At 42.7% G+C, this 11486-nt stretch overlaps 2 protein-coding genes across 2 annotated transcripts in view; one reads left to right on the top strand and one right to left on the bottom strand.

Moving 5' to 3' along the window:
• Positions 1 to 4249, bottom strand: part of LOC109475125 (XK-related protein 4-like) — a 6865-nt gene extending 2616 nt beyond the window's left edge. Inside the window, exon 1 of the mRNA XM_019775661.1 lies at positions 3397 to 4249. Coding sequence (XP_019631220.1) covers positions 3397 to 4249 — 853 coding nt within the window. The remainder of the gene's footprint in view (positions 1 to 3396) is intronic.
• A 1282-nt stretch (positions 4250 to 5531) lies between these two features.
• LOC109475124 lies at positions 5532 to 11311 on the top strand. Its single transcript, XM_019775660.1, has 7 exons — positions 5532 to 5727; positions 5759 to 5963; positions 6707 to 6825; positions 7298 to 7349; positions 7707 to 7776; positions 9146 to 9297; positions 11094 to 11311. The coding sequence occupies exons 1-7, from the start codon at positions 5532 to 5534 to the stop codon at positions 11152 to 11154; spliced, it is 855 nt and encodes a 284-aa protein (XP_019631219.1). The 3' UTR covers positions 11155 to 11311.
• Positions 11312 to 11486: the final 175 nt, after the last annotated feature.

The following is an 11486-nucleotide window of genomic DNA, read 5'->3' as shown; positions in this document are numbered from 1 at the left end:
CACGCCAGGTGCGTAATGGCTACAGTTCTGGCCTTTATGAGGGCCTGCAAGACCTTTTTCGTAAAGCTTAATCAGGCCGTTTTAGACTTCGTAATTCGTAGGCAGCCTCCGCAAAAATTAACGTAATTCGTAATTGGACATTAGCCACAAATCGTAAAGTCGTAATCAGCTCTGAGACTTTAACGTAATACGTAATAGGTGGCGAAAATTTTGCGTAATTCGTAATCAGTCACTACCACCCCCCCCCCCCTTCGCAGGTCCTCCTTTTATGTTCTCTGCCATGTCGACAGAATGAGCTGTTTACGTGCAGGAGAGGAGCATGCGCCGTGACTTTGATTGTTTAATAGCAGAACACAGCCTTTCGCATATGGGGATTTCTATAGTTAAGGACCCGGAAGTGACTGACATCGACTCGGACAAAAATACAGTAGGGTACCATAGAAAAGCACGAGAAACGAATATGTTCAAATATAGGGTACGATGTACAAAATAACAAAAAAGTACAAAAAATTATCGTTTTTTTGACATCATGCCGCCCTCTTTTAAATGGCCTCCTGCGGAGCGCACCGGAACTGCAGCCGACTCACCCTGGCAGGCAGCGGAAAGGTCAGGCGCATTTATACGGCGATCGAGCAGCCTTCCTAATCTATATCAAAGCCGACATATTATGGTACCATACGGTAACTTGTATGCCCCGGTGTGATCCACATTGGGCTGTGTACAAGCGGTGCAAGCTGTTTGTCGCACTCATTTCTTATCCCTACGTCATCATGCGTAATACTGTGTTCTGCTACCGGTCGACGTTACAAAGTTTACCTGACCCAATACCATGTGTTGGTTCTGATACGAACCTTGTTCAGTTACTGTTATCGGTTAAGTCAAATATTTTTGAGCTAGTTGACAAATACTTGCCAATAACTCTCTTACAGGCACTCGGAGGGTCGGTCAATCATCCAGCCAGGACACTGAGTTGCAGACCAGGCAGGTCGGACGGTTGGAAGCCGAGTTCAGACACGGAAGTGCACTGCCACGTCGACAGAACTTCCTGGATAGACAACCGAAATCTCCAAGCAGATCCCTCTCGGTGGCAAAAAGACAGTATCAAATTGGCCAGGCAGTATCCATTAGCCAGAGAAGCTCCATTAGCCACCGTTGGTGGGGATCGGGACAAAAAAAAACGGCCATATATAAAAAGGTAACGATCATTCCCCACAACCTCTGCATGGAGAGTAAGACAACCGGAACTTTAGATAGCATGCGCCGTCACATGACCGTTACTAGTACAAAGTTCAACTGGATTTTTTGCTCTGTTTGTTTTGCTCAGGTAAAATGGACCTTGTCCTTGGTTATCTGATAAGTGCGGGCGCAGACCCTTATGTTTACCTCTACATGCAGACGGGTTTGCGGAAAAACCTGTCCACCAACCAGGCCAGTCCACCAGGCCAGGCTAGCCAGGCCAGCCACTCCGATCCCCCCATTCATATCCTCGCGTATGGTAGGCCATCCAAGCAGCGGAATTCATCAAAATTGCACCCAACGCATATGTATGCGTACGGGAGGTTAATGACCCCCGCGGCAACCTTTGGGTGGCCGCCAGGAGCGCGATTTATTCGGGTAACACACATGAGGAGTCCATGCACACACAGTAAGGAGTCCATGCGAAATGGACATTTAAAAATATCTGCCGAGTTTTCCCCACATATGCACACAGCAAGAAATGTACCGGAGCGAATATAAGTAGAGGTGTAAAAAAAAACTTGTCAAGGTATTTTATTTCTTCGAAGTTTAAACCTTTGAAGTTTTTAGTCATCAAAAGTATTCAAAAGTACATATCATCGATATGAATGGGGGGATCGGAGTGGCTAGCCTGGCCTGGTGGACTGGCCTGGTGGCCTGGCCTGATTGGTGGACGGGTTTTTCCGCAAACCCAAATGCAGACTAATTGTCAACCAACCATTACCACAATAATTTCTCGCAATACTATCATAATAATGACTTGTTCCGCAATATATTACATTTAAGGACATGTACTTCCTTTCCCTACGGTGGCAAGGCAGTATCCAATCGGGCAAGCTGTGGTCATTTGTAGTCCACCAGACTAACACCATAGGTTCAAAAACAGTAACATTTAGCCAAATATGGGGGATAATTGGCCACCCGAGCGAGTTTGGCCACCGTGTATATAGTTCATTTGACAAGGGGGAAATGTTTGCAGGAATTCTATTCTATTAAACTCCTTGGGAAGGCCTGGTGGAGGCAAGTGTCACCGTTGGTCGATGGGCACTTCTTGACCGAGAGCATACTGCCTTGCCACCGTAGCATCTGCTTGGAGATTAGTCTTATAGCTATTTATGGCATCCTTGGCGAGTGCTGATGTACTGAGATCACAACAGAGTCGTTTAACGATGGGAAGACTGATGGTTTATTAAAATAAAATAAAACGCATTCTTCATAATCAGAATGCTACTGATGATTTGATTCAATACATTAACCACAATGCCCGCTAATGTAAAACTTTTGCAACTGCAAACTTTGGTAAACGTTCGAATGAAAGCTCATCTGTGTTGGTAGATCCATAGTTATAGACTTCGAACGTGTTCGAACACAAGGAATGTTGTGTTGGAACAAGTTCGAACTCTACAACTTTGGTAAAAGTTATACTTACTACATGAGGCTCAGCATTGTGGTGCTATGTGACACTTACACACGGTTCGGGGTAAAAATTTAATGGTAATTTTAGTTCTTACTATACATAATTTACATTGTAAACAAGTACTTTGTTCACCTTTCTGCAAGGCACTGACAAACAATGCTGGTTGGTCTAACATCAGTTTGAACACAAACGGTGAAACTGCCGTATCCCCCTTTCTTGTATTTACAGGCGACTGATTGTAAACAATTATTACATCGCTTACACAATGACATAACAAAAAAAAAACAAAGAATTAGGTTGGCTTCCCACTTGTCTTGTCTTGTCTTAACAGGATGACAAATCGTTCGATGTCAAAATCACATTCAACACTCATCTCTAAACTGACCAGAACAAAGTAATGTGCGATACAATGTATATGATATTGACTCGTGTATATCATGTATATACAACTAAATGTAACTTCAGTTACAAATGAGTTATTTAGTTCTTTAAGCATTTAATTGTGTTAGATATCACCTTATAAAACTTTCTTTCCCGAGTGTTAACTATTGACCTGGTGAGTCCTGTTCATCTGGTGACGTTTCTCAGCACGTACATTTAATCAATTTGTCCTGCGAGCACCATAACGATAACTCCCAGCCCAGCAGAGACAAAAGACCCGACAAGTACACCTACCAGGGCGGGAACATCGTACCAGTAGTCCTGTGTATGGGTGTACCACACCGTTACCATGATGATGTTACCTAGCAACGTCAGCACGGTGCTCAGCCAGAACGTCCGATTGTGGGCCATAGAGAAGGTTATGCTGAAGGTGTCCACGGCCATAAGTAGGGCTGCTCCAATACCTAGGAAGACTATAGCGTTCTTATCAATACATATGATAGTAACTGTCATTACCAGCCAGTGCACTCCGATGGGCAGGGCGATCCATGGTTGAAAGGCAGACGCGAACAGCCCTATAGCCAGTACACGCACACTGAGTTCTACCACTTTCCATACGGTGAGGAGGATGAGCCTTGTCACAAATCCACAGCTACATGTCATGTCTAATGCTTTGATAACAAAATAGTAAAGACCTGTGACCACAGCCTTGACTGCTGCCAGCAGTGACGCCACCATGGTGATGACCTTCAGGACGCTGACCTGTTCACCTGTGAGGAGGAGGATGTAGAGCTGTAGGCACAGCTGAGGGACGCTCTCCAACATGCCTTCCAACAGGTGTACAGCGGGAAGACTTATCACAATATGTTTGTCCACATCATTACCTTTCACTAACAGATACAGGATGTTGAGATATACTGGGAACACACCCAATTGCAGGATAGCAAGCAGGACCTTAAAACTCATCAGTTTGCTGTCTTTAACATTCCCTGATATGAGCAATGAGAAGATATTTATGATTATTGACGGCCCGAGCACAAACCCGAGCGTCAAGCCAAACCAGGTAAAATCCCCGCTGTTGTAGTACTGAACTGCCAGCGACAAGTCAGTGGTGACGTCAAACAGGTACAGGCCCAGCGGTACCACCACGTAGAACAAGATCTTCCTCGGCAAGGAGTCCCAGACCGAGGCAAAACAACCCCTGGTGTTTTGCATCGGTTCGGAGTCCCAGACCGATCCTAGACAACCCATTGCGTTTTGACTCCACTCTGAAGGGTGGACAGAGAATGAGCCAAAGTCTGATTTACCACAGTGACAATGCTTTACCCGGCAGCCAGCGGAAACACGTACGTTGACCTAAAAGGGGGTCGACAAAAAAAGCCATCATGAAGAATATTTACAACTACCACAGGAATAAGTTTTTGTATTTATATTCTCAAAGTTCAAATGTCCTAATGTCATTGCACAAATTGTGATATTTCCTAGATGTGGTAAGAGTATTAAGTATAATGCCCTTGCTTTGAATTCATATTGTGCATATTTGTACACATTGAACAGGTTTCAATCATGAATTAAATGCTAATGGGTTTCCTGAAGAGTGTACAAAATTGGACCTTATGTCACCAATATCAATGTTCTGCTAAAGTGATTATCTTACCTCATGTGACGTTTAGAGACGAAGAATGTCTACCCAGGGCGGTTGCCTCTGAGACCACAGGTAGAGCGGTTGGGAGCTGAGTACAGACTGAAGCGCACTGCCACGTCAACAGAACTTTCTGGACAGACGGGGGAGTGTTGTTTGTGTACTGGGACTTTAGGGAGCATGCGATGTCATATGACTTTAATTGTATAACCTGTCACCGTTGCAAAGTACATCTACTCTGTGTGTTTTGCTCAGGTAAAATGGACCTTGTCCTTCGTATCTTATAAGTTGGGTGCTGACACTTATGTTTACCTCTATATGCAAATGAGCTGTTAACCAACAATTACCACAATAATTTCTCGCAATACTATCATAATAATGACTTGCTCCACAATATATTACTCTTAAGGATATATGCTTCCTTATCTTTTGTGAGAAAGGCACACGACATCCAAACATACTGACATTACTGTTAGTCCTCACATGTATGCTTATGAAAACTTAGGACGTCAAAAGGAATGTTTAACGAATGGACAATTTGTACAGTAGACTAATTTGATGTTGTAGAGTCGTAGACTAATTCATCAAATTTGAGTAGACGATTGACAAGGCCTGCCTAGAAATAAATACATAAAAGCATAATCTATGTATTTGGGTTAGGTTTAGTCTATTCCAAGACCCCAAAGCCCTATTACAAGAGCACCATCATATAGCAAAAGACAGCAATACTTTGAGGTAAGTGCTATGGGGCCTTTATGACGAATTGTTACTATAAATCTAGATTCACGATATTCAACATCAGAACAGCCTGGACAGTTCTATCGTTAAGCCACGACCAGGCAACACTTCCAAACAATGGTGTACCCCAAAACTATCCTTCTCGCTATGATCACCGTACTTCTGGAACAAGCCGACCAGTCTAACCGTTACTCCAATGCCCCCGGCGGCGCGAGGACGGAGTCTCGGGGCGGTTTGATCCGGGTGGTCGTCAAGCCGTCCGACGCCCGGGGTAAAGCCACTGGCCCCGGCGGCACGGGCTCGGTGTTTCGGGGTGGGCTGCCCTGGTTGTTCCCGCCGGTCAGAACCGACCGGGATAAAGCCACTGCCCCCGGCGGCGCGAGCTACGGAGCTTCCGGGCGCAGTGACCCGGGTGGTCGTTAAGCTGACCGACGCCCGGGATAAAGCCACTGGCCCCGGAGCAAGCACGGAGTTTTCGGGCGGGCTGCCCGGGTTGGTCCCGCCGCCCGACGTCGCCCAGCCTAACGCCACTGCCCCCGACACGGGAAGGTACGTGTTTTTTTTTTTTATTAAAAAAAAGCAGTGATGAATACAAATGAAAGGACACAGACAAAGTGACTGCGAACTCAACGTATATTCTTGCAGCCACTTTTCCAATGGAAAGTAAACTTGAAAAAAATTAAGGTATTTTAGAATACATTTGAAAAAGTGAGGATTCAAAAGAGACCTTAGGTTGAAGGGTGAGTCAAAACTCCCACCCCAGAACAAAAGAAAGCAAAGCAGTAATCTCCAAGCAGATGTTTCAGTGGCTGCAAAATACAGTATCAAATTGGCCAGCGAATATCCATTTGCCACCGGGTACGGTCGGGCCAATGGGTACTGCCTGGCGAATTTGATTCTGTCTTTGCAGCCACCGAAAGGTCTGTTTGGAGATTAGCAAAACAGGGCACATATAGCTAAAAGCCTTTTGTTTCTGTAATGTACATTTTGTAGGTACGTGTTCCCTGGCGGACTGCCGGGGATGGTCATTACGCCAGTACGGTCAAAACTCCCATCCCAGAAGAAAAGAAAGCAAAGCAGGACACAGTCAGCTAAAATCGTTTTCTTTATTCAACTCAATGATGATGTTTGTGTGATGTAGGTACGTGTTCCCTGGCGGGCTGCCGGGAATGGTCATCACACCAGTACGGTCAAAACTCCCATCCCATAAAAAAAAAAGAAAGCAAAGCAGGACACATACAACTAAAAGCGTTTTCTTTATTCAATTCAATGATGATGTTTGTGTTCTGTAGGTACGTGTTCCCTGGCGGGTTGCCGGGAATGGTGGTCACGCCAGTCCGGGATATGGAGATCCTGGAGGAGAGCTATGCTCGCGTTATGGAGATCAGGAAACACGTGGTCACAGACTTCGGTAAGTATAAAATGTCTTTAGACAACAATAAGGCTTTATTTCAAATCCAGTGGACTAGCCCCTTGCTATAGTGCTTGCACACCTGTGTGGCCAAAGGGCTACAGAAATGGATATGGGCACCACCCCTATGCTCCTCAAGGAGTGGAAAGGGACCTTTTTCTTCTTCCTCTTCAGCGAGACTTCCTAGCAGCAAAGGCTTGGGAGTCTCGTGAGCCCGAGTGAGAAACGCTTGTTGAAAAAAACAACAACGTTCAACAGTTTGGAGTAGTTTGCCTGAGAAATGTAAAAGTACTAAACGGTCCAAACGGGCTTTTTACTATACATTTTTGGGGTTTTCAACCGTCAGCTTGCTAAGGTGACCATTTGGCACCACCTTTACATGAGTTATGGGGTTAGGCAGAGGGAGAAGGAAAAAAACATCATTAATGTTGCAAACGACTATACACATGTGCCAACTTCATGTTTTTTGTAGAGGTTGCTGACTGCACCACCACTGGAGATGAAATGGGGAACGAAACAACTACGTAAGTACCAAAGGACAGGGACATTGACATATTTAAGGCCAATTGGATTAAAACAGACTCAAAGTGTAGTAATTGGTTATCTAAAATTGGCAAAAGTCCATGATTGAGATGAGATGAAATCCAATCTTCTATCGGTCGCCACTTCCATTCAGCACCTAATAGCTAAAAACAGCTTCAAATATGCCATATGTCTAAGACAAAACTCTGTCTCCTAGAAATAAAATCATGTGAAATTTTGTAGACATTCACTGAAATTGCCCCAATTCCATGCAAAAGCGCGTAAGATGTGAATACAAAATGTCTGGAAAATGTTAATAAAACAGTGAGAAAAATTATTATCTTTAAACATTATTATAGCATCTACTGCCCGGTTGGTTGCGCCGCTCATGTCAAAGCCACCGTGTGGGGAACTGGAACATACAAATGGGTAAGTAGACTCAAATACCGAACCGTTCGATGAATTTTGATGTAGCAATCACGCCATTGATTAGTTGGTTGGTTGGTTGGTTGGTTGGTTGATTGATAAGTTGATTGATTGAAACAATTAATCTAATAAGTTGGTAAATAGGCAAAAATACCAAAATGTTAGATAAATTTTGATTTATTAATCACTTCATCGATTAATAAATATTTTCATCGATGAATCAATCGATCGATCAATAAATTTGTTAATTGATTTTATCGATTGATTGATTGATTGATTGATTGATTGATTGATTGATTGATTGATTGATTGATTGATTGATTGATTGGTTGGTTGTTGATTGATTGATCCGGCAGGCCTCGTCCATGTGCCGTGCGGGCGTCCATAACGGGAAGCTGGTTCACTCCGCGGACGGATTCGTCACGGTGGACAAGTTCAACTGTTTGATAAACTGTTTTATCGATTAATTGATTATTCATTTATTGATTGATTGATTGATTGATTGACACCGTCAGGCCTCGTCCATGTGCCGTGCGGCCGTCCATAACGGGAAGCTGGTTGACTCCGCGGGCGGGTTCGTCACCGTGGAGAAGCGGCAGCTCGGGATGAACTGTCTTATTGATTTATTGGTTATTGAATATTATCATATAGCCGGACGGCGTGGACCAATCAGAGGCCCGGATACCCGTGCTGTTATTTCCCGATAACAGCACATGTGGTGTTATGGCGGAATAACAGCACATGTCGTGTTATGGCTGATACCATTATGTTATAGGGTATAGGGGCATGCGACTCTTTCTGTAAACCTTTGTAGCATTTTTCTGTCCAATAAACTTTTTTGTTTAGCTTCATTTAAACTACAATTTGCATTAAATGAAATTATCCATATTTGTTTTAAAGCGTATAATATATTCGAATGTATTTTTATGTATGTATATATATTAAAGCTGTTGTATTTCAAACAGGAATTGTGTTGATTGACAGTTTGGATAGGCTATATGATAATAATTTTAATGCACTGCCTTTTCCTCGTTGTATATGGTGTCATAACTGCATGGGCAGCTGCCATAACCACCTCATAAACCACCTCGTTCGCTTCGCTCACACGGTGGTTTATTCGGTGGTTATGGCAGCTGCTCATGCAGTTATGACACCATATACAACTCGGGGCAGTGCATTAACCCTTTATTATTGAATGTTATTGAATTAAAAAGTCTTTAGATATGATGATGATGGCTGAATATTGGCAGGACTCGTCCATGTGCCGCGCTGCCGTCCATATCGAAATCGCGGGATTCGAAAGATCGTTTTATTAATTGATTAGTTTATCGATTGATTATAGATTGATTGATTGATTATTGAATTTTGGCAGGACTCGTCCATGTGCCGCGCCGCCATACATAACGGGAAGCTTGATGACTCTGCTGGCGGATTTGTCACGGTGGACAAGCGGCCGCTCGGGATGATGTTTCCCGGGTCCGTCCGGAACGGCGTCCGGTCAACCCTCGCCGTCATCAACGCCAAGTACGTCACTATGATATTTACCTTCGCCAAGAAGGTTATGTTTTCAGGGGCGTTCGTGTATGTGTGTGTGTGTGTGTCTGTCAACACGATAACTTGAGAAGGCCTTGATGGATTGTCTTGATACTTGGTAGGTGGGTAGGTCTTGATGAGACCTCAAAATGATTAGATTTTGGACCCCCTAGCGGCTTGTTATGGTACTGCAGCTGAACTTCCGGTTTTGATATCTCATGATCTAGACATGCTATGGTGATGAAATTTGGATGGTAGGTAGCTCTTGTGCTGGGGAAGAAGTGACATGAGTTTAGGCCCCCTAGCGGCTTGCTCTGGAACTACAGGGATATATTCTTGAAAATATTCAAAAGGGGATAACTCAAGAACCAGTTGACGGATCGTCGTGATTTTTGTTATGTAGGTAGCTTACGTGATGCTTAATATAATTATGTGACAATTATGCAAATATGGATGTAATTTGCATAATTTATAGGGAAATTCTATAAATCATCTGCATTCCATGATAGGACAATTGAAGCTTGTGACATTGGTAATTGACAACCAGAGAAACACAGGAAGATATTGATTATGTTAATAATGACTTAATTTGCATAATTAATTAGAAAATTTTATAATTATGTAATGATAACTGCCTGGAATTTCATACTTGTGGTATTTGAAAGTTAAATTGAGGTGAACATCATTAAACATAATTTATTCAAATCAGGACCTCATTTGCATAATTTATTAGGAAATGCTAGAATGCATTGTTTGTTAATATAAGACTGTCTTTTGGTTGAGATTATGATAAAATGATATAATTCATGAAAATTAGGTTCCTATTTCTTAAATCAGGGGGGAATAATCTAATTTATAATTTGTCAGTCATAAAGATTAACATCATTTGGCGAAGGTATGAGATCGGGGAACTCTAGTTTTTGATGCGTCTAGACAAACCCTGTATTACAAACATGATCTACTCCCACATTTTCCACTGTACAAAAAGCGAGAAGTTGACCTCTCTATATTAGCTCAGTGACTAGAACATTTTGTACTAGCCTAGTACAGTACCCTTGTATGTTCCTTATGTATGTATGTCTAAGTCAAGTTGTGCATCCTCCAATTTCCTATATACGTTTGTTATGTGTCTGTCATATCTTGACCTGTACCTAGCCCGTTGTGGCATGAATGTACAATAAAGGTATTTCATTTCATTATTGTTTTTATGTACTTTGAATAGTGTTATAGATTGTTGTCCATGTCAACTTCCACTGTAATGTCTTGTGTCTGTAAGAATTGCTTATTATAGCCTTTTGCAATAGCCACAGAAGTTAGTCTGGCTGCCCTGTGCTCAACGGCCAAAAGGAAATTGATAGATGCACAAATATTATCCTCAGAATTTTCGTCACTTTTAGGCCATTGATGAAACTTTTCAAACTGTAGTTTATTTCAATGGAGCTGTCTTTACCTATACTAACCAAACTATTATTAAACATTTGCAATATTTGGACAGAAAAAAAAAGCAAAATGGCTGAGAGGTTGACTTTTTCTTGATGTGAAACCTTTCTAGTATTTCCAACCAATTTATGATATAAAAAAAAGTCGAATATAGTAACACGTCAGTAGAGCTGATTTCAGTGATGGTTGACATCTTATGTCTTTGAAAAATGACAGAAAATGCGATCTAACTGAATCGGAGATTCTACCGGTAGAGATTGCAATCATAGTCTGGGTAGACAGAAAATGCGATCAGGAACATCTATCTGATAATAATTGCTTTTTCATTTTTCTTTCTCGACCAACAGTCGCTTTCCTAAGGGAGACAAGAAGTCGTTCGTCTTGCGGAAATATAAGTTCGGGGAGTGAGAAATCCGTCGTACGACCGTGTCACAACTGTTGCACGACTCATTGATATTCTTGAGACAGTCTTGTTTCTGTCGTGCAATATTCGCCTGTCTCGTGACAGAAAACATTTCCTGTAGACCTTTGTCGGCAGTAGGTTCTGTGGCATACAGTTTCTCTCTAAAATGCATTAACCCATTACACGAAAATTTTACGAGTGCAAATATCGCAGATTTTTATGCCAATGTTGACTAGTAGCAAGAACTAGAAAGGGGTCATGGACAGGGCGCTAGCCGGTGGTAACTGTCTAGCCTCCGTAGCAGGCTTATAGAACTGGGGGTTTGGTGGTCTTAGGC

Source organism: Branchiostoma belcheri, unplaced genomic scaffold (assembly GCF_001625305.1).
Source record: "Branchiostoma belcheri isolate BF01 breed outbred unplaced genomic scaffold, Haploidv18h27 scaffold33, whole genome shotgun sequence".
NCBI classification, from domain to species: domain Eukaryota; kingdom Metazoa; phylum Chordata; class Leptocardii; order Amphioxiformes; family Branchiostomatidae; genus Branchiostoma; species Branchiostoma belcheri.
Note: the sequence above shows the minus strand (reverse complement) of the source record. Positions and strands in the feature narration are given on the sequence as shown.